At 45.3% G+C, this 23,611-nt stretch overlaps 1 protein-coding gene across 2 annotated transcripts in view; it reads right to left on the bottom strand.

The window, feature by feature from the left end:
• STX18 (syntaxin 18) overlaps window positions 1-22,583 on the bottom strand; it is a 121,777-nt gene extending 99,194 nt beyond the window's left edge. Inside the window, exon 1 of one of the 2 annotated variants that reach the window (XM_047090782.1) lies at window positions 22,350-22,583. In XM_047090782.1, the coding sequence (XP_046946738.1) occupies window positions 22,350-22,517 (168 nt within the window). In that variant the 5' untranslated portion in view covers window positions 22,518-22,583. The remainder of the gene's footprint in view (window positions 1-22,349) is intronic. The other variant, XM_047090784.1, reaches the window with a different exon arrangement.
• Between the last annotated feature and the right edge of the window lie 1,028 nt (window positions 22,584-23,611).

Here is a 23,611-nt window from a genome sequence, read left to right as displayed (position 1 = left end):
AAGCGTCCGACTTCAGCCAGGTCACGATCTCGCGGTCCGTGAGTTCGAGCCCCGCGTCAGGCTCTGGGCTGATGGCTCAGAGCCTGGAGCCTGTTTCCGATTCTGTGTCTGCCTCTCTCTCTGCCCCTCCCCCGTTCATGCTCTGTCTCTCTCTGTCCCAAAAATAAATAAACGTTGAAAAAAAAAAATTTAAAATGGATGGCTCTTTCTAGAGTAACAAATGATGCTAAACTTTATCCAGTATTTTTGCACATAGCTCCAAGCTCCCAACTCTTCCCAAAAGGCCACTATAATTTGAATTTCAAATTTCTAGGAGAATATGGCAGGGATTCCATTAACTGCTAAGACACTGAACACAGAAATCTGTTCCTCCTCCCACAACCACACAAAATATAAGTAAGAACAAGACAATAAGTTAGAGAACAAAACAATACACTGAAACGTATACTTGTCAAATCCTGTCATATAAAAGTGGACATTTTTATATGAAAAAATATTTTTGCTCCTAAATCAAACTTTAATAGGACACTTAAAAATATTTATACTATTAGATACAAAGAACAAACAGTCACATTTAAATAATGTGCTATTAAAAATGAATTCATTACTCTTGAGCTTACATAAAATTTTGTATGATAAAATATGTCATTGTACTTGTTCAGACAATGCAGTGAGCCTTTGTTTGTGTTTATTGGAAATGCCTTCCATATTCTGAGGCTCCAAATCAGAGCTTCCCAAATGGAATCTGCAGAGAAAAAACACTGATTCCAAAAAGAAGACTGTGCAAACAATACACAGTTCCAAGATAAATAAATCTATCCAAACCAACTACACTGTTCTTCCAGGTTAATCAAAGACTCCTGCCCAGCGAAATAGATCTTCCAGAGAACATAAGATGTCCGCACGTCAAAGGCTTACAATTAAAATGATCTTCAGAATTTAAATTTTTTCATCAGCCCAAACACAACAACGAACAGTTTATCTAGTTGTACAAATAGATTTAAAGAATCTTGGAAGATGTAAAACACATTCAACTCATCCTACAAAATCCGATCTGACTCCTCCTCTGTTCACCAAAGTCGACCTACCCACCGAAGCCACCCCTCCACTCTGCCCACCCCACTCCACTGCCTTTACTGGACGCTATGCTATTTGTCTAACATGGCAAAATCCTTACAAGCAAAAAGAGATTCACTGGATCTCTTTTGGCTCCATGGCCTGGTTTCCTTTCGGTCCACCTCACTGACATTTCTTTGGCCCCACAGCATGGGGGTACAAGCCGATCTGCATGGCTGGCTATACGGACATTTCACGAAGCGTTTACAATTGACCACACAAACACAATACCACAATGTAGGTCAACTTGTGCACTCAAATACCAATGTGAAACTTATATGGAAGTAAAGTATAGACATAAATCTGAAAGGGTAGAATTCCACCCAATGATCCTAAAATTATTTCAAGGAATCAATCTCCAAGAATGCATCATGAAATCAGAAGAGCCCAGTTAAGCTTTAAGAGGGGGAAAAAGAAGAAAGAAAGAAAATGAAAGACTTTAGAAGCGGCAGCAAAGGTTTCACCAATCATTATATCATTGAGAGGGCTCAAACTACAGATGAAGTTAGAATACAGAAGATTGTAGAGAGGGCATTTAAAATTATTAACTGATCAAAAATTTGTAGTTGTCATTAAAAAAAAATACAACTTAGCAATTCAGTTCAGAAAGAAGAATATCCCCAGGAACATACACATCTGTTTAATATTACAAGCCAACTGTCAACATCCTAAGTGAAGTTTTAATTTAATATTTTTTCTTTCTTGATGTTTTACCTTTAATCAATGCCTCATGAGAGTATCAGCTTTCTATAAGAAACTGTTAAATATAAAGAAATGTTATTGTAGCATGTTTATAAAATCATAGTTCGAGAACTTTTTATTTTTCCAAAGCCTGACCACAACTTAATTATCTGCAGGACATTCCAGGCTCACAATTGCAAGCTCCAGTTCCCAAGCAATTTTAAACAATATCTACTGTACAGGACAGAGGGTACACAACAGACCGCAACACGGTTATATTTCCAAAAGTCAGCATTAGGCCCTTTAGACATGGTTTTTATTTTCATTAAACAATATTTGTTTCCTCACTAATCATTAAATGGTTTTCATCACTATTGCCTGTTTTCCTTTCACATGCCGGCTGTTAGCATCAGTGTTTGTGTTCATAATAAATAAAAAAGTGACCCACCCGGTTATTTAAAAATGAACACACACGATGTCTGGTTCAACGAGTGTTAGAGATTCGGCAACATACTCACACCCTGAATACTGTTCTATTTTCATCTGGACTCTAAAAAACTTTCATAGAGTAACAGACTCTGTACATACTCCTTTAAATCAGGTTTCAGCTTCATGCCTGCTTATGTTATTGTGGGCACACAGATCTAATCAGTGGTTCAAGACATTTACGTGGGAAAATGGAAGAGAAAAAGAAAAGACAGCAAGTTCATATTCCTGACCATAATGGAGAGGAGTTGAAAATACTGCCAATTCCTACAGACGGATGAGAAAAGCAGCCTGATTAAAAGTATCATGCCAGTAACTGACCAAAATGCGGGGGAGCAACTAACAGAGCATTCCAGAACTTTAGCAAAGACTCTGAGGAAGGAAATTAAAAAGAGAGAGAGAGAGAGAGAGAGAGAGAAAGAGAGAGTTGTACGCTATGAGGTATCAGGAACAATTTAAAAATATGTCAAGTGTGGAAGAAACAAAGCTGCTTCAAAGTCAGAGGTAAAATTAACAGCCAATGGAAAAAATAATCCAATAAATAATCTGGAAAATCTTCAAGAAGTCTGATACTTGCATCGTTGTACTGGAACCACCAGAGTTTTCAGACAAGGAAATGATTTAAGTCCAAACAAACTAATTTTCGATTTCGGATGAACTGCCTCGGAGAGACAGAGAGGGATACACAATGCACAGCATGTACAACGTTTATTAGTTTCTGTGTTTATCAAATACTTTATCACACTTCCTACATGCCAAGCACTTTCAACAGGCTTCGCTCCTTTAATCTTCCAAAATTAGGTACCACTTTACTCCCATTACCCACAAGTCACCCACCAGTAGGTAGGGGAGCCCAGAGTCCATGCTCAAAGCCACCACGCCACAAGCCATCTCAGGTGACATTACCTTTACCAAGGTAAGAAGAGGTCCATTACTGGAGGGACCCACGTGTCTAACTTCCCTGACTCCCCTGGGGCCCTCTTCTCATCATGAAAATCCCCTCCGGCAATTCTGCTCCTTCCTTAAGGCCTCAACCTCCGCCTACGCTCTGATGCCTCCCCATCTGCATCTCTGGCTCAGAAACCTCCCCCCCCCCCCCGCCCCGTCCACTTCTGTATTTACAACTGCCAAATATGTGTCCCTTGGCTTTTAAGCAGGCACCTCAAATAACTATAAAACCGCACTCATTCTGGCCACCCGCCTAGTCACCCACAATTAAAACCTCGAAGTAGTCTAGGACCCACTGGTTTTCATCTCCTACATCTAACAAGTCCCAAATCCTGTCAAACAGACCTTGGATCTGTCCTCTGTCCTCACGGTCACCGGCTCGGCTCGGGCCTTCACTGCGTCTCGAGGACACGCGAAGGCGGTGCCAGCTCAAGCGGTCTTCCTCCTCACCTCTGCCGAGTCCACCAATGGCCAGCAGTAGGATCCTTCCAAAATCCGTACCTGACCGAGTCCGTCCCCGGCCCCGACCTTTTCTAGTTCACCATGGCCTTCGGGATAATGCCCCTCCCTTCCCGTTCTATTCTCCTTCCAGGCTCAGCTCAAGACTCACCTCTCCTGGGAAGCCCTTCCCCCTTCAGCCCCTCCCAAGTGAAGCGGTCTTCACTTCAAGCTCCAGATCCATACATACTTTGAGAACAGCAATTATCACCACGTGCTGTAATTATTTGCCCCTGGGGCTCTCTTTTCACTAGACTATGAGTTTCTCCCAGTCTCACTCACGTTTGCCTGCCTGATACCTGGCTGCATCCGTGATGTACGCTGGAGGCTCGATAAACAGCGAGTGAGGAAATGAAAGAATTCATTCTCAGAGATACCCTCCATTTCAAGTGATATTAAAAATCTAAGGCGGAGTGGAAGGGCACAATCTCGAGTGCAAGGACCTTTATTGTTGGCCACCCATATCCGCCGCTCTCCTCCTCCTGGAAAGAGCTCCCCGAATTTCCTTGGAAATCATTCTTCCCCTACTCTCAGCTATACGAATCGGGTGGAAGGGACACTGCTCCAGCTGCAGGGCTGGGTCCTAAGTAAAAGCCAAACTAACAGTATGTCCTCTCCCCTTGGGGACAGGGATGGATTTAAGAATAGGCTTGCGAGTCAATTCCAAGATTCTGATGGATACTACACGGACCGGGCCCCTCTCCTTCCCTGGAGAGAGCAGTATGGGAAGCAAAGTCTGCAAGGACTACAGCTTTCTGGCCAGTGTGAAGCAAGAGCTGGGAGGTGCCCTAAGCGAGATGCTAACACCATGAACGGCAGAACAGAGAGGGTGAGAAAAGCCAGGCCTTTGGTGACACTGTCGTGTCCCCTGGGTCCAGCCATGCCGGAGGTGAAGTCATACCACGAGACTTTTCGAGTGTTGTATAAATCAATACATTCCCATGATCGTTTAAGCAAATCCGCACTGGGTTGTCGGTAACTTGGAGCCAGTAAGCTAGGGTTTCTGGGAAGAAAATCAAGTGACACATTTGAAGGAACGCACAGGAAAACGAGGCAGAACAAAGGGTGAGAGTGGCAGCAAGTTAAACCTGACAGGCGATGGGACCCGTCAACACGGTGCCCCACACACAGGTAAGAGAGAGACTCAGGGTGCCCGCCATGCCAGGCGGCAGCCACCAGGCCCTCGTAAGGGGTTGCCTGTGAGCCCCTTATGAAAAGAATAAAGTTTTATAAAGAGCTAGAAAAAGAAATAAAAAAAATAACAAATGTTTCTTTTTAAAAAGGCCTTTATGAGAAAAAGAAAAGGCTGTGGGATAATTTAATCTGGAGAAAGCAAGTCCTAGAGGCAATTTAACTTGGTGAAGGGTTATTTATAAGGAGGTGACTAAACAGCTGCTCTCCAATTTCACAGGGAAAAGAATTAGAGGAAATTGATTTACATTTCAGTCCAAAGCTGAGGCAGGCAAAAGGAAGAAGTGCTGGAGGGAGAACTGTTAATGACGAAAAAAAAAAAAGCTAAATTAAAAATTGGGTTTTTTATGGCTTTTAAAAGATGGAAAATCACCTACGTTGATTACTTTAGTTTTCAGTCAAAGTAGTAAACACGTATTTGAGAATGCCTTCTATGCGTTTACTCACATTCCACGTACCGAATCCCCACTGCGGGCCAGGCACGGACCTAGGCCCTGGAACACAAAACCAATGACCGAGTCACTGCCCCGTCTCAAGGCTGTGGTGCCACGAGGTGAAATGCCGAGAAGCGTCAAATCAGAGTCCCACCTCTCCTTCTCCATCCCCCACACCCAAAAGCAAGCAATAGGGTTCGGAGACGGCGCAACAGCACTTGGAAGGTTAGGCAACGATGCGATCATTAAATGAGAACCCAAAACGGAATGGCGAAGGTGCCACGGCCGGAGTGCCTTGCTTAATGAGCAAATGCTTTGATTTCAGAAGAAAGAGACTAGGAGAGGAGAGAATGTGCCTTTGAAGATGGGTAGAATCTGAGTAAGTGAAGGGGGGTGAGCCATCCAAGCAAGAGAAACAGCAGGAGCCAAAAAAGGAGGCAAGAAAGCGGAGGAGGCTGGTTTAAAGCCGGCGGGATGACCGAGGAAGTGTAGGGTGTAAAAATGGAAAAGCGGGTAGGTAGTACCAGCTTTATAAGGGCCTTTGAACGCTGGCCAAATAACCAAATTCACTGTGTGGGGAGTGAGCAGTACTGAATGCTTCTGAGCAAAGTAAGCTGATGAAAGCAGCGTTTTCTGCACAGCGGCTGGGCTGCAAGGGAGATGGGGGGCTCAGAATGGTTGCATCATCTCGGCTCAGGCTCAAAATGGCGAGGGTCTGAACCCACATGGGGGAGAATGGACGAGAGCGCGGGAAGCACCAGGCATTTACTCACTTCATCCATTTCGCAAATATGTGTGAAACTCCACACGGCGCTCTGTGCTGTGATGGGGACTAGAAGCCAGCCCCCGTCCTCTCTCGGGCCGAGAATTAACTGGCTGGGGAGGCTAGGAAAGGGGGGACCGACAGACACAGCTGCAAAAATGGTGCTCCGCGTGGACCAGAGTCTGGTAGGCTCTCATTCCGAGAATTTTATTTACACAAGCTGGAACAACAAAATCCCAAAATGTAAACAAGAAAAACCAATCCTCCCAAAATATCACTTCATGTGTATCATGGGAGACACTGATTTGTGTTGCCGGTTTGAGTCTTGGAAAAGTATAGAAGCAAATATGCCCGTACTGAGTGAACGGTACCAAGTAATGAAGAGAAAAAAGGCTTTTTAAAAAGAGAAAAGATCTTTTTTAGGACTGAAATGTTTCCAGATTTCATCTTTTGACATAACTGAGATATAGTCACAGATTTCCCACTTACCCACAGATAGGTATTTAGAAGCTTTCAGAAAATTCATCACCTCTCCTTGATATCTCTTTTTTTTCCTCCTTTCCCTTAATTTAATTTTGATTTAACTTCCTCTTGTCACTGCTTGCTTACAAATCACAGCCTCTATGTCTGGAGTCAATTAGGGCTATAAAATACCCCACCACGCCTTCATCTGGGGACCCATTTATATATATTTTCTTATTTCAAGAGGTAGAACTAAGAGCCTGTAACTCCAAAAGTTTCCAATCAACCATCACATTCTATTCTTTGGAAAAGTATGCTTCTCTCCACAGCTAAGAAGACAACATCAAACTACATATTTTGCAAGAGGATTTCCTTCCCACCTGTATAAAGATGAATTGTGCTTTGGGAATTCATTTGCAAAAAAAAAAAAATGGGCTGAGTGTGCGTAATAGATGCTTAATAGCAATAACATTAAAAAATCTTTCTACCATTTAAAATTAAATGTAATTTCCTTATTACTTTAATGAAATCCCTTGGAGTTAAAGTATTTAACTGGTCCCTTTCACATCAAGTATTCATTGTATAATTCCCTTTAAATATCAGGTATATTAGGTATGTAAACTGTCCATTGACAGAATAAAAACACACATTTCCACTGAAACCGAAACAGGAGAAGGACAAGGCAGCTTGATTCAGAATCTGATAATGGGTTACAGATTCTCTTCCAGCTCAGATTTATAGTCAAAATGCCATAAGAGCCATTTACCACCTCTAACCTTTCAGGTCATATTTGGAAGAGAAGTACGAACTGCCAAATCACTAAGAGAAAATGTGTCTGAGTCTAAAATTCTTGCCTGCTCCCTACTGCGGTGTTGAGCTACAAAGGGGAAGAGAGAGAGAGAAAACTGTATCTCCCAGGAAAACCACCTTAAATTGAAAGGTAGAGATGAATCGTACAAGGCTCTGCCCACGGGGAAGGAATGCCCTTTGTCGCTGTCTTTCAGGGCCAGCCCTGAGTGGGGCTGCAGTGCGATCCTGTCTGTTGCTGGCTGGTACCAGCCTTAGTGACTAACCCCATCCTACCCCACGGACGCCTGATATACACAAGGAGAAAATTCTAGGGCTGTCGGGCAGACACCTAAACCGAGTCAGGACTATGGATCCAAAGTCAAGCCTTCTCTCTCCTAGCCCTCCAATCTCTTGCTGGACCGCCCCTGGCTGAACCCAATCAGAAGCCAGAGAACAAGGAAGCCCAGCCAAGCACTCTATAAAAATCAGCCTCCTCGGGCAAGAACAGCATGGAAAAGGTAGAGAATGGATCTGGAAGGGCCAAAGGACAAGACAGGGCACACTCCATTCCCGATTTCTCACTCCTTCGGTTAAACTCAGCTTTTCTAGGGGATTTTACCATCCTGTGCTTTCCCTCCCTTGGGGCCTCTGTCACATGTTCTGTCCTGCCTTTCTCCATCTCTGCGTGTGCAAAACCTTCAAGGCTCACCTAAAGGTCACCTCCTCCACAAAGTCTCTCCTCAACCCTACCCAGAAGTAGTCATCTCTGTCCTTTTAATTCTTGAAGTTCCTCTACTGAGGACTTCTAGAATTATGAACGTGTCTTACACTTACAGGTGTACCTATTGCTACCCAAGTATTTTAGATATGTTTACTTATTTACTGTAAGTTTCCCACGAGAACATAACCTCCATGAAAGCAGCGATTCCGTCTTATCTTTGCTCCATCCCTAGTGCGAAAGACAGTGTGCAGCCTGTAATAGATGCTCAATAAATATTCACTGAATGAATGACTCGAATGCCCCCTTCCAGAGTGTAAGCATTTGAGGGCCAAATGGAAGTCTCTTTCATCTTCTATCCTAAACAGCAATCTCAATGCCTTCCTAACTCACAGGCAGATACTCAACAAATATAAGCTGGTCATAAAGTAGTTGCTTTATTTGAATGAGGATCTATGAGGTACCAGATACACTGCGAGCAGCTTAACACACAGTATCTCATTCACTCCTCACAACAACCCTAAAAGATGGTGTGGCAGAAGTGTGCCTCCAGGATCGAGGCCCTCATTCCCCCAACTTCCAGAACTGCCTGCTGATGGCTCATAGCTAAGTCTCTCTAAGGAACTGTCCTCAGCAGAAGGAAGCTGCCTCACCCTTAGGGAGCCTCCCCGGGGCAAGCCCACATCCAACGGCTGACCACTACCGTGGTTTTACAGGCCTCACCCCCTGCCTCACCGGGGTAATTCTGAGGCCATCTCAGCTCTGGAGTCCTCCACGGGACTAACTACTGAACGAAGAAACAAAATCACTAACTAGTGCCTCAGACCAAAGAACGGAATTAGCAATTTTTCAAGTATCTGTAATGTAAAAACTGGGTCTCCTTCCTTCTCAGTGACTTTACTATTTAAAACCATAAACCTTCTACTCTTTTCCCCCCAAAACGTACCTCAACAACTGCCTTAGAAGAGATGTATGGTCACTGGGTAATTGTCAATTAACAACAAAAAAAAAGTTAGGTTTGGAGGCAGCTGTATTTCCCCCACAAGGGAGTCAGGGACTTTCAAATATATATGATTTATGCACCAAAATGTGCTCCTAAAGACAGCAGATGATATGACAACACGCCAAGGAGAAAACCTCCAGAGAGCGGACCTGCGGAAGGCCAAGGCCTGGAACAGCACTCCCTGTGTGCACAGCCGGCCGAGCATTCAGAGCCTGGAGACGTAGCAGGGAGTCCCAGGGACCCGGCGCACACGCTGACACCATCCTGGGCAGGCCACTTAACCTTGTGAACCTTGGTCTCTCCAGGAGTAAAGGAGCCTAACTTAAGGACAGTCGACTAAGCTGTAGCGCTGGGAGCACAGCGCCAGGTAGAATAGGTGCTCGACAAGTGGTAGCTATTATTACCGCTTCTGAGTTTGTAGAATGACAACCAGAAAGGTAAAACATCAATGCAACATTTGTGGATGATTTTCTTGTACAGGTTAAGAAAGTCCGATCGAAAATCCAGCTGACTTACAGGAAAATTACTCCCTTTACAAAAGGTTTTACCGCAGACTTCCTTTAAATAGGGGCCCCCTCCGCTCTGCATTTAATGTATAATCAGATACTGCTTATTCATGATTTTTCTAATCAAAAGATACTAATTTTTCTCCATTTCCTACCACAGCAAATAAAAATTCATCTGCGGGGAGTTTTGCTTTTTCTGTTTTACTTTTTTAATCTCCTTTTTTTAATGTTTAGTTTTGAAAGAGACAGAGTGCGAGTGGGGAGGGGCAGAGAGAGAGGACGAAGACACACAATCGGAAGCAGGCTCCGGGCCCTGAGCTGTGAGCACAGAGCCTGATGCGGGGCTCAAACCCACGAGCCGTGAGATCATGACCTGAGCTGAAGCTGGAGGCTTAACCGACGGAGCCACCCAGGCGCCCTTTCCTTTTCATTTCAGAAGAAATATGTGCTCATTAAAGAAATCCGGGATGATAGAAGCAGAAGAAGTCACCTGGAGTCCCGTCTCCCAGAAACAGCCATGGTTACCTTTTGGTATATTCCCTTCTGATCACTATTTCCATACCTAGAGGATTTTTTTTTAATTCTATATACATAGTTTTAATTACATCTGGTTTGGGCAGTAACTCTTTTAACCTAAAATGGTCAGCAGTTTCACTCATGCCATGGCCTGCTCTGCAGTGTGCCGTATTTCCCTAATAACTTCCCTGTGCTTGGGAATACTGCCACGGTGTCTCTTTTATAAAGTACTTGTGATAGTTGCCATCACAATCATCTTCACAATCGCCACCTTTATTATTATTGAAACTATTGCTGGCAATTTTTAAACTCAAAGACCTCACACTTCTAGAAGACAACATATTCATTCATTAAAAAAAAAGTTTTTTTAATATTTATTTTTGAGAGAGAGAGAGAGCAGGGGACGAGCGGGGAGGGGGGGACGACACAGACTCCAAAGCAGGCTCCAGGCTCCGCGCTGTCAGCACAGAGCCCGACGTGGGACTCGAACCCCGCGAGCCATGAGATCGTGACCCAAGCTGAAGTTGGATGTTTAACTGACTGAGCCATCCAGGCGCCCCTCATACTCATTTTTATTTTCTTCAGTTTTGCTTTTACAATGAAATCTTTAGTTCACCTAGAAATATATCTTAACGTATTGTATGTACAGTAAGAGATAAGGACCAAAAAACAACAACAAAAAATCTTTCTTTGTTTTCAAAGTGCTAATCAATTATCCTGAATCATCACTGAATAAACCTCCTTTTTCTTACTGATTTACAATACCTCTTTTATCAAAGGTTATACATCTAGCCTAATATGCTTCACTGATCAATCTACAAACACATATATTATTTTTTGTCTCTAAAATGTTTTATTATCTGGCAAAACCAGTATCCCCACCCCAACACACACACACACACACACACACCCCTACTCTTCTTCAAAATTATTCTCACATCTTTTTTTCTAGGTGCATTTCAGGACCACTTACAGGCTCCTCTCAAAACAGTTCTGTTGGAATTTTGATGAAAGCTGCACTAAACCTACCAATTAATTTAGGAATAATTGATGTCTTTATAACACTTTTTCTTCTCTTCCAGTACACAATATGTGTTTCTGTTTATTCAAGTCTTCTGTATCTCTCCCCAAAATTTTAAAGTTTTCTTCAAATGGGACATTTCCATTTCTCATTAAGATTGCTTCTAGAAATGCTTTTTGTTACTACTGTACATGTTTTCATTGGATTTTAAGTGGTCATTAATTAGATACAGGCTGGCCATTGATTTAGTACGTTTATGGTGCACAGAAGCACCGGGGGCCTCTGTGGTAGGGCCAGAAAGTGCCTCCCCCAGCTTGTTTCACAGTGCAGACAAAGCAGCCCCACTGGCCCAATCAGCCAGTTTCCTGTCACTGACGTACAACGTGCTCACACCCACCACCTACTCAATTTCACTTGTTCTCCATGGCTCTGCTCCCACTTAAAAGCTTTTCCTACTACCCCTATCAGCTACCCCCTTCTATATTCCCCAGCACTGATAATAAACTCTAATATTCCTTGTATCAATATTAGGACATTCAAACATTAAATGACACTGAATTTTTTCTATTTGAGAAAAGATTAAGCAGACAAGTGAATTGACATAGTTTTTACCTTTTTCATGTTTGTTTATTTTGAAAGAAAGAATGATGGAGCGTGCTTGGGAGCTAGCAGGGGAGGGGCAGACAGAGGGGAAGAGAGAATCCCCAGCAGGTGCCAAACTGTCAGTGTGGATGGGGCTCAATCCCACAAACTGTGAGATCATGACCTGAGCTAAAATAAAGAGTTGGACACTTAACCGATTGAGCGACCCTGGTGTCCCTGTATTTTTTACCTTTTTAAGAGATTATAAATTTGAAACAAATTTGGTAAAAATACACTATTTGTTTAATATAGTTATAAACTGGGGGCACTTGGGTGGCTCAGTCAGTTAAGTGATCGACTCTTAATTTGGGCTCAGGTCTACATCTCACAGTTCGTGAGTTCAAGCCCCGCACTGGGCTCTGTGCTGACAGCATGGAGCCTGCTTGGGATTCTCTCTTTCCCCCTCTCTGCCCTTCCCCTGCTCCTTCTCTCTCTCTCTCTCGCTCTCGCTCTCTCTCACGTGCGCGCACAAAATAAATAAATAAACATTTAAAAAAATAAAAAATAAAATGATGATAAACTAAAAGTGGCTCAAATATTTCAGTAGGGGTTCAGGTAAGTAAGTTATGTGAAACTACTTTTAATGGCTACGCAGTCAAATAAATTGAACACAATCTACACTGACATAGAAAAATGTTCACAATACTGTTAAGGAAAAAAGGCAAGAAAGGGGCAAAAAAGACTAACTAACACCAGTATAGAAAAATTCTTTCTGGGGGCGCCTGGGTGGCGCAGTCGGTTAAGCGTCCGACTTCAGCCAGGTCACGATCTCGCGGTCCGTGAGTTCGAGCCCCGCGTCGGGCTCTGGGCTGATGGCTCAGAGCCTGGAGCCTGTTTCCGATTCTGTGTCTCCCTCTCTCTCTGCCCCTCCCCTGTTCATGCTCTGTCTCTCTCTGTCCCAAAAAAAATAAAATAAAAACGTTGAAAAAAAAATTAAAAAAAAAAAAAAAAAAAGAAAAATTCTTTCTGTTTAATAGGAAAAATATCTGGAAAAATATACAAGACTGTAATAGGGGCTATTACTCCTGGCCAGGAGTATTATCTGTGAACTTTATTCTCTTCTTTATTCTGTTTAATGAGCAAGTACTACTTTTCGTTGTTAAAGATTTTATGTTTAAGTAATCTGTACACCCAACACGGGGCTCATATTCACAACACCGAGATCAGGAGTCACAGCTCCACCACCAGCCAGGCACCCCAAGCACTTACTACTTTCATAGTCAGATTTTAAAATAATTAGTGAACGTCAAAAACATATCTCGCTGATAGCATCCCATTATAAGAAGAGTATATAATCACTATCAAATCAAATGCATTTGTAGAAACATACCAAATGCCAGCTGTGAAAAACAAAACTCATCTTCTCATCGAAATGAAAAATTGTGAGTAGGTAGGAACTCAAGAGGAAAGTAACACAAGGCATTGATTGAGCAGTTGTCACTGCAAAATTTCTGCATTTTAAGATATATCCTGGGACTTACAGAAAGAAGAGTGCTGAATCCTGGAACCATCCTGTCAAAAAGGTCCTTAAGGATTATCTAGCCAGAACTCCCATTAAACAAATAAGAAAAATGAGAAAAAACAAAAACAAAAAAAGAGGTTAGGTGAGTTCTTGAAGATCTCAAAGTTAACTAATGACAAAGTCCAAAAGTATTTATAATTCAAAACCTATGCTTTTTGATTCCTTTCTCAATTCTGGAGAAAGATATGCTGCAGCCTGTCACTTCTATTTAGAGTATAAAAGGCAAATGTTCGTTTACCAGGTTTTTCTTATCATCTAACTAAAAAGTGAACAAGAATGTGTACAATACTGTGAAATGAAAATTTACTCTCTTGGTTAAGAAGAGCTTCTGTGCTCTAACAGAAAGCTTTGACAAATAGCCATACATTAGATTGTGGCAAGCAGGAGCTAGCAAAGTCTAGTATTTACACACTTTGAGGTCAGGAAGAAAAAACTACTACTGAATTTAAAATTGCAACTGGGCTGCGGGCTTTTCCTACCTGAGTTCTAGGAGCTCATTCAACCCACCACCCTTCCCTTCCTCTGGTGTATTCACTTTCTTTTAGACTGGTTCTTACGGGACCTCTTTTTAAGTCAATTTTAAACCTTGTATGTCTTAAACAGAGTAAGTTTTTCATATACAATCCGTAATTAACCACTGTCGAGTTCACTGATACTCTGCCCACCAGAGGGAGCCCCTGTAGATTTCCACGTAGTAAGAAACCTCAAACATGAAGTTTGTATGAATTCTAGAATATTACTCATGTATCAATATTGCAAACTCACTTAATAATATTGTATTTCTATCCTCCCCAAAAGATAAAAGATAAATGAGGTCAGGCATGTAAAGTCCTTAACAGAGTTCCTAACCTAAAGCAGAAGCCCCAAAAGGATTGATTTTCCAAAATTTGTATCCTCCTGAGTACTAGTTACAGTAGTCAAAATAAATTAGCAAATTAACTTTTTACACAAGTTGATCTGAGCTTGGTTGATATCTGTCCTGATACATGGTTCCGCCCTGAATATATTGACAAATGTAGTGCTCAAGCCTACAAAAGACAGCCAGAACCTGGAAAGGAGAATTCATTAAAAATGTCATCCTCATTTGGTGGCTCAGTCGGTTAAACGTCCAACTTCAGCTCGGGTCATGATCTCATAGTTCGCAAGTTCAAGCCCGGCATCGGGCTCCTTGCTATCTCCCTGTCAGTGTAGATCCTGCTTCAGATCCTCTGTCCCCTTCTCTCTCTGCCCCTTTCCCGCCTGCGCTCTCTCTCTCGAAAAATAAATAAAACATTTTTTAAAAAGTCATCCTCAGGGGACCCGTTTCAGCAGTCCTGTCCTTGTAGGTACACTAAACTATTGGTGACCTGCCAACTAGAAACTGAGGAGAGAGGGAACCCATTCTAGAGTTTTCTTGGGATGAAGGAGAAAAGCAACTGACTATCCCTGAGAACCATGCTTCTGTAATATGTGATATGATCATCACCACCAAGATTAATTTCTTCAAAGAACGAAGAAGGCACAACTGGGGGGAACAGAACTCTGCATAAGAACTTGGCATCGAAAGGAGCCCAACCAAGTCTCGGCTCCCACCTGCAGCCCGTGAGGCTGGCCCGCCTTCTCCCACTTCTCACCACGACAAGGCCCAGCCCAGCGTTTGCTGGGTCTGAGGTCGACTGCACACCTCAGTACAGCTGACCGACCATAAGTACCGGGTGCCTATTTTGCAGACTCAACAATCTCCAAGATCGAAACATGACGAAGCGGGAGGACTCCGCTGGGTTCCAGCTATGCTCTCCAACCCAGATTTATCAGAAAGCACTGCCATTGAGGACCTATCTACCACTTGCTGTTTCAACAAAACTCCCAAGTCCATTAGGCTCCTTGGATGTAGTCTCTCTTGTTTAGAACTGAATGACTGGCACTCCACTCTTTGAAAACAACACAAAATTACTGTGATGTCTATTAACTTTTCAACCAGAAAGCTGGGAATTATTCGACTTCTTCCTCTTCCTAACCCCACCCCTTACTACCTCCTACACATCTACTTTATGCATCCACGTCCGTCCATCCTACTGCCACTGGCTTCCCCGCTTTCTCCTGACGTCCTGCAACCTAATTAGCCCTTCTAGGCCAGTCCTGTTACATTCCAAACCCATCCTCAATATGGCCGGGTATTTCAAAACACAAATACGATCACGTCAGGCCCCTGCTTGCGTAGCTCAGAGCACAAAGTTCAAACTGTGCAGCACTGCTGACAGTGCTCTCACCCAAGAGGGGCCAACTTCTCCTTAAAGGGCCAGAGAGAAGACGTTTTGGGCTTTGCAGGCCTATATACACTACAACCCTGCACTCTAGCCCCATGGAAGCATCCACGGCCTCCATGTACACAACGCAGGTGGTCACACCGCAATAAAACCTCATTCGCCAAAACAGGCGGCAAGAGGGGGCGGGGGTGTGCCCGGGGGGCTCAGTCGGGCAAGCCTCATACTCCTGGTTTCCACTCAGGTCGTGATCTCATGGCTCATGACATCGAGCCCCACATCTGGCCTCGGGCTGACAGTGTGGAGCCTGCTCAGGATTCTCTCTCTCCCTCTCTCTGCTCCTCCCCCATGTGCCCGTGCTCCCTCTCGCTCTCTCTCTCACAATAAACACATGAACTTCATTTAAAAAACTGGCAGCAGGCCAGATGCGGCCCGTGGGCCAAACCGGCCCCCCTGCTCTATCCAGTCCAGTGAAGCGTCATCTCCTGCCACCCTGACCCTCACCCAGGGCTCTTCCAGGGAAGGGCCCCTCCACCGCAGTCTTGCCTCTGCTCCCCCATCACCCTGCTGTTGTGCCTCTGCGCCTCTGCTCACACTCTTCCCTCTGCCTGGAACGTGATTTATCACCCTTCCTTTGTCTGGCGGAACAGGTCTTGTCCTTCAAGGTCCAGGCTGGTCTTCCGCTAACTGCCCCTCAAGGAGATTTAGTTTTCCTTCATCTGTATTTCTGAAGGCCTGAGACACGGGTCCCAGAGCTTTTTGTGTCCTCACAATTCCTGACACATATTAGGTGTTCAATGTTGAGGGAGGACGAGGGAGTAGATGAATTATTGAATAAAGGGAATTCCAAAAGCTGCAGTCGTCGTAAGTTCTGGGAAAAACTCAGAGGTGCAACCCACGGGGGCTCTCAATACCACAGGTCTCCAGCACGGAGCTCTGCTTACAGTACACACTCGGTTAACACGATCCATAAAAACACAGTATCCTGAAGCTAGAAGAGGCCTTGGAGAACACCAATGCAGTGGTTTTAACCAGTGTGTCGCTGGGTGTTAGGCTTGCTCCCCAAGGGGCTCCTCAAGGAGAAGAGAAAACGGTGGGAGAGTGACAGGCTGGCTAATAAACCATTCTCTTCCTAGCTCCTGACTCCAGCCTCAGCCCAAGCTGTTCCTTATTTCATCCGCAAAAAGGTTTCTGTACTAAAAAAGAAAAAAATCTAGAGGATTCTAAAAACGCATGTTCTGTTTACAGCCTCCATTCTAAACCTGTACTGTTTCCCGATATACTCCTGTCCTGTTTCGCCGTATCTCCAGTATCTCTGGTTCCCAATGACCCCGGCACCTGTTGCCTGACACTGCTTCTTAGAAGAATGTTCCCTTGACTGAAATCCCCAGTTTAGGAAGTATTACACGCAATCCTTGGAATAATGTCTATTTCCAGCTACTCTGAATAATAATCCAGGTGGCCCCTCCCAGCTCAAGGTCTGGGTCCCTAACTGGCACACAAGGCCAACTGTGTGATTTCAAAGGACTCAAGGAGGACCTGGGGAATCAATGCTGAGCAAGTTACAGGTGTGACTCACACCTGAACTGTTGTACTATGTACGTGTCTGCTTCTCCACTAGACTATAAACTTCTTGAGATAGGAACTGAATCGTAGTCATAATAAAAGAAACTATTTAATGTTTACTCCAGATACCGGAGTAAGTGTGACTATATATTGTGTAATATGAAGGGATCATATTCGGATCACACATTTCTAGAACTGGAATGTGCACAGAGATCAACCAGCTCCAAAACTGAAAGAAAGCGACACAGTAGATTAACACTTCTTCATTCATTCAAGAAATATTTATTGAGTACCGGTGTTCCTGTACTGTCTAGAACCATGGATTCAGGGGTAGACTACACAAAGTCCTTGTTCTCAGGAGGCTTATATTCCAGTGGATGCACAATAAATAAATGGATACAACACATTAGATAACAAAAAGAATAAAGCACAGTGAGGGACAGGAGAAGGAAGCTACTTTATACAGGGCAGTCAAGGAAGGTCTCACTGAGGCAACATTTGAACAGAGACCTGAAGATCAAACCACACAGAACCAGGGGAAAAGCGTTCCACACGGAGGGAACGACAAACACAAAGGCCCTAAGGTAGCAACCCATCAGTTCAAGTGAGAAAAGCGAAGGGGTCAGGGGAGCTGGAGCACAGTGAGCAAGAGGAAGGGGGGGGAGGAAGAGGTGAGGTCAGAGAGGGAGCAGGGACCAGAGCAGCCGGCTCTGGGCCACTATAAGAACTTTGACTTTCAGCCAGAAACTCAAGATAATCAGTTCCTTAAAAACTCTAAATGAAAACAAGACATGTAGCTTTCACAAAAGCAATATGTAATCAACAAAGAAAACTTCATCTGCGTGCCTTATCTGAAAACAGAATTTCCAGAGTTCAGGGTCGCTATTACTTATATGGAATCACAACATCTTTGCTTTACAAGAAATCGCAGTCATGTAGTCTGAGCCCTCAGTGTAACCAGTGGAAACTGAGGCCCGGAAAGAGCCTGCGGCCTGCCTGCTTGTACTACAGACCTGGTAGCAAACAGCACAGGTTTTCTGATGGTCTGGTCAGTGCTTCCCACTGGCTGGGATGTAGTGTGGGAAACAGCGTCACACGAGGGTCAAAGGACCTGGCTTCTGCCTCTGGCTCAGTCCTATGACTCAGCTACCATCACTCTGAGCAAGTCATGTCACGTGCCTGGGCATTACTTCTCTCACCGACAAAATGAGAAGCCCGAATAACGTGAACGCAAGATCCTTTTAAGTACTTAACGACAAAGTCCATGGTTCTGCTTTAAGCATACAGATTCTGTTTTTACTCTGTATCAGGCAGGAGGCCAAGCAGATTTCAAGTTGAATGTCAGGCCTAACAATTGGCTGCCTCGGCCACAGTGCTGCAAAGGACTCTGAGCCCTGAGATCTACTAGGAAATTAGCACTGGCCTCCACGGTCACAGGGAGGAAGAGAGAGGAACGGATGCCTGCTTGCCACACATGTGCCGTTGCTGATAAGAGTGCCACCTTAACCAGCAATGCTGCTGTCTCCACCACCGATGCCCTTCGTACCTGCACAGGATTTTCATGGATTCCTCTGTGAACTTTCTTGGTTCCCTTTTGTGAGAAAGAAAGGCAAGTACAGGAAAGCTAAACGGTTTGGGGAATATAGCTTAGAGCCACTGATGAAAACATCTGAATGGCCTACATGGGGTGAAGGCGGGGGGCAAAGGGGGAACTAATGATCAGTATGGTTCCCTATGATACATAGTCTCAGAAGATGCCAGTAATTAGCCTATGAGTTCAGAAGGGTATGATCATACCCATGTGACAGAAGTGAAAAATGAGACTCAGGTAAGAGGACTTGCCCAAGTCACCTAGCTCTACGTAGCAAAACCCAGATCTGAAGCTACGTCTTCTGAATCCAAGCCCCAGAGCTCTGTCCACTCCCAAGGTCCCCCACACTCGCCTCACAATCTAAATGAGTTAGCGAGGTTCCCCCCGCAAAGTGGCACACTCATCATTATTGAGAGTTTTTCAGCTACAACAAGTACCACATTCCAAGATAGGAATGTTATTACTGTCTGTAATTTAATGGGTAGACAGGCATTGAGTATACATGAATTCAACAAAATTGAGCATAAAAGTTAAATACTTAAAGGAATGATGACGAAACCAGCCTATGGGGTAAATTAAAAATCTAGTTTCAATACAGTTTTACTGATCTTGATAATACCTCTAGGACAATTCAGAAAGATGGAAAACTGACATCAGGAATGAAAAGAACTAGAATTGGCCGGCAACGTGCATCTTAGAAACGATCACAAGTGCTTCGAGGAAGGCATTTCAATGAGAGATGTTACTATCACCTGCTACTGTTCCTTAGGTCTGACGACCAGAGCTAACCCCGAACCAGAGTACGTGCTCCTGGTATTGACCAGACTTTGACGTATAAACAATCCAGGACAAACAAAACAACAGCCGGCCTTCTGACACATCTGATTGTGGCAGGAGTACAGGACACCCCCTCGCCTGCTCTATACTAAATTTGGGGGAAGAGGGTGTAGGGGGAATGGTTGCAAGAACAGGAGGTAATACACCAAGCAACTACAACATAAAATCAAAATTCCTCAAAAGAATGCAAAAAAAAAAAATGCATGTTTTCCCTACGTCAGGAAGGGAAGGAGTCCTGAACAATGCAGCCTATGTCCCCACTTAACTGACTCTCCAAGCCTTAACACCTACTCACATCTTCAAATCTCAGAAATGGAACTTCCAATGGTATGCAACCAAACCCTCTCGAACATCTCTGACAAGCAGTCATCCCTCTGTTTAATTACCTCCAGTGACAGGAAATTCAGCAGCCCGGGGTCCTGTTACTGTCCCTGAGGCTCGTTAATTCAAAAGCCTAAAGCACATTGCTATCCCTCGGGGAAAAGGCCTAAGGCCTAACCTCAATAAGGGTTCCATCCTAACTGTGCGTCTTGTCCCCACCACCTGCGTATCTCCTACTCCTGAACACGATCCAAAATCAGCACGGTGTTAATAAATCAGTGATTTCAGAGTTAGAAAGGACCCGCCCAAAACCCAAAACGGTGACCTTCACAGATAACAACTCCACATGAGGAACCTCAGGAAGAGCCTGGACCAAACTGGGGGGAGGCAGAGGGAGAACGTCCTAGTGTCCTTTCCTCTCATTTCAACCTGAGAAGCCCCTCTTCTGATCTGCTATAAATAGGGGATCAATGCAGTTTAAAAGTCTTCTGCCGTTTGAAGGGCAAAAAAAGGGGAACATTACAGGTAAATAAACTAAAGCCACAAAATTTGCTTCATAACCTCGTACAGCTAATAGTTGCAGCGTTAAGACAACCACCTGGTCTCTTGGCTCCTTCTCTAGTACTCTCTACCACATAACATCTGTCTGCCTGCAGAGCAAAGTTCCCACATTCCAGCCACACTCACATGCTTATCAAAACAATTCAATAGCATTGCAAAGTGGCATATTCCTCACTCACTGGAGGTCAGACAGTATGATAAGTTCCTCCAAAAAAAATCTGAAATGTCATTACCGCCTAATTTGTATGTGATTTAATACGCAGACGCGCACTGAGTACACATAAACTGAGCATAAAAGTTCCCTATTTCCACATCTTTGTGCATCTCTTCTCTTGAGATGCCATTCTCCACCTTCTGACACTGGAACCATCTACTCCACTTTCAAGATTTGTTTCAGGCATCATCAACTCTCCAAAGCCTTTCTTTGCCCTCAGGGAGAACTGACCACATCCTCCTCTGTACCCTGCACAGTATCTATGAGGCTGTAGGATACTTGTTTGGTGATCGTCTCCTCCACCATTCCTTTTAAATTGTGTCACTGTAACAAAGCAGGTGCTTAATAGATGTTTACTGATGGACTACCTGTATTCACCTGGCCCAATCCCCCTTCTGACCCTTGATTAAGCTGCCACACATTAATTCATGCATACAGAGATTCATTTAAAACTATCTGAGTGTTGGGGCACCTGGGTGGCTCAGTCGGTTAAGCAGCCGACTTCGGCTCAGGTCATGATCTCGCGGTCCGTGAGTTCGAGCCCCGTGTCGGGCTCTGTGCTGACAGCTCAGAACCTGGAGCCTGTTTCAGATTCTGTGTCTCCCTCTCTCTGACCCTCCCCCATTCATGCTCTGTCTCTCTCTGTCTCAAAAATAAATAAACGTTAAAAAAAATTTTTTTTAAACTATCTGAGTGTCTACAAAGGACCAGGCATCGATCTGATCGGACTGCATGCCAAAGAGAAGTGGGTTCACCGTGAAATTCATGAAGTTTAACTTTCAGGACCCCTCACCTGCCCCTTCCAAAGCTCTGAACCTCTTCTTGTGCTTCGGTATTTTTATTTCTTAAAGGGGACAGACGGAATCGTATAAGCTTCAAGCTCCACGTACACCAGATCCACCTTTGGTGCCAATGATACAACAGTGAACAGGGCAAAATATTCTCTTTCCACTTAGAGAGTTTCCTGTTCAGTGTGGAAGACAAGACAACCATTTGTCCACTCATTCATTTACTCAAAAACCATTTACTCAACAGTGCTAGGAGTCGGGCACTGGAGATTGAGGTCACCGCTCCCGCCCTCAAGAAGTTTTCCGCTCTCCTGAAGGAAAGCCTGCTGTGTCCAGGAAAGAGAAAGGAGTTTAGAGGACTGTAACAGAGTGTTTGTGAAAGATTATCCTAAACCTAAACAGTATCCTATCCTAAACAGTATCAAGACTGGTCCCTACTGATCCCTAGCTTGGGCCCTTAACCGATAGCGGGAGACAAGACAAAGAGAGAGGTCAGGTGAATGTGATCTTTGATCTCACTGAGCCGGGAAGGGGAAGAGGAGGGGAAAGGGGAAGGAGAGAGGGACGAGACGAGCAAACTGAAGAGGCGAATACACTGTGGTCGGTGCTGCGACAGAAAAGCAAAGGCCTGTGGGGAAGTGTCTCCGGAGTCCAAGTCCGCAGAGATGGCGGCCTCAATACCTCGCAAGGCAGCCGGAGAACTCTGCGGACAAGAGATTTTCGAGTTCCCCAACATGCCTTCCCATCCCTCGAAACGAGGCTGTTCCTTTCCCAAGACAGCTGTCGGCTCTCCGGTCCCCCACTCCAGACCACTTTCTCCAGGCTACTCCTCCACACAGCGACTACCGGCCACGGGCCGGTTTGGGGTCTGGGGTCCACGTCGCGGGTCCGCCCCCCTCGCCAGCCCGCCGTTTCCATAGCAACCAGCTCACCACTTCCCGCGCCCGGCTGGAGAAGTCGCTCTTGGGCCGGGGGCTCCGGCGGAACAGCTCGTCGCGGCTGCCGTCAGCCCCGCCGCCCACCGCCACTCCCAGGGCTTTGTTGCGCGTCTTCACGGTCTTGACGCTGGCCCGGAACAGCAGCGTGATATCCACCGCCATGGCGACCCACACCCCCGACCCCCTTCCCGGCCGGCCCACGTCAGCAGTTTGCGACGGCGACGTGCGCCCTCCCGGCCGCCGGGGGACCGGTCCGGCTCCGCACGCCTCCCCCCCCCACGCCCGGCGCCAGCGCGACCCGAGAAGAAAGGTTCCGGCCTCCGCGGGGTGACCGCGGCGAGAGGAGAAAGGTTCCGGGCTCTGCCCGCGCGCGACCGCGGCGGCCTGGATCCTGCGGCGCGCGCCCCCGCGCCCTCTTCGCCTCCCGGCAAAGCTCGAAGGGCTTGGCCGCAGGGAGAGGTCCCGCTTGGGGCGGACGGGCCGAGGGAGCGAGAGGATCGAGAAGCCAGAAGACTGGCTCCCCTCTCTGGGCTCTTCCACTGACTGGGCCGGCCGCGCGCGCGCGCGCGCGCGGGGGGGACCTGGGTCTGGGGCGCCCTGGAGACAACCCAGCCTGACCCTTGACCTCAAGGACTCACCTTGCGGGGGACAGAAGCACGTGCATGGTGACTTCCCGGATGCAATGAGTGCTAGGGTAGAGCAGGTGTGCAAGGCATAGAGCCAGAGGCCAAAAAAGGCCTTTATTTTTCAGCCTGCAGCCTCCTGATTCGTAAAATTACACGGCAGCACCTTGCTCAGTGTTACTGTGACCATCGAAGGAGGTAACACGTGTAAAGTTTTGGCGTGGCTTGGCTAGGATTCGCCAATAAAAGTTATCAATGCTGTTAATGCTGTTTTCATTCTTGTTATTATTTATGGTAGGGAAGAGTAGAGGAGGTGTCATTCAGAACAGGTCGGTTTGAAGGACGGGAAGGAACTTTATCAGATAGAGACCAGGGCGGAAGTGTCCCCAGTTTCTGTGCATCCTTGATGCACGGTTTTTAAATACCCTCAAAAAATGTTAATGTTTATTTTTGAGAGAGAGCGTGAGTGGGGGAAGGACAGAGAGAGAGGGAGACACAGAAACCCAGGCAGGCTCCATCCAGGCTCTGAGCTGTCAGCACAGAGGCGGCGGGGGGTCTCAAACCCACTAACGGGTGAGATCACGACCTGAGCTGAAGTCTGGTGCTTAACCCACTGAGCCACCCAGGTGCCCC

The sequence above is a fragment of the Lynx rufus genome, unplaced genomic scaffold (assembly GCF_022079265.1).
Source record: "Lynx rufus isolate CCGP_SWC_20201006 ecotype Redwood Valley unplaced genomic scaffold, mLynRuf1.p SCAF_3, whole genome shotgun sequence".
Classification (NCBI taxonomy): Eukaryota; Metazoa; Chordata; class Mammalia; order Carnivora; family Felidae; genus Lynx; species Lynx rufus.
Note: the sequence above shows the minus strand (reverse complement) of the source record. Positions and strands in the feature narration are given on the sequence as shown.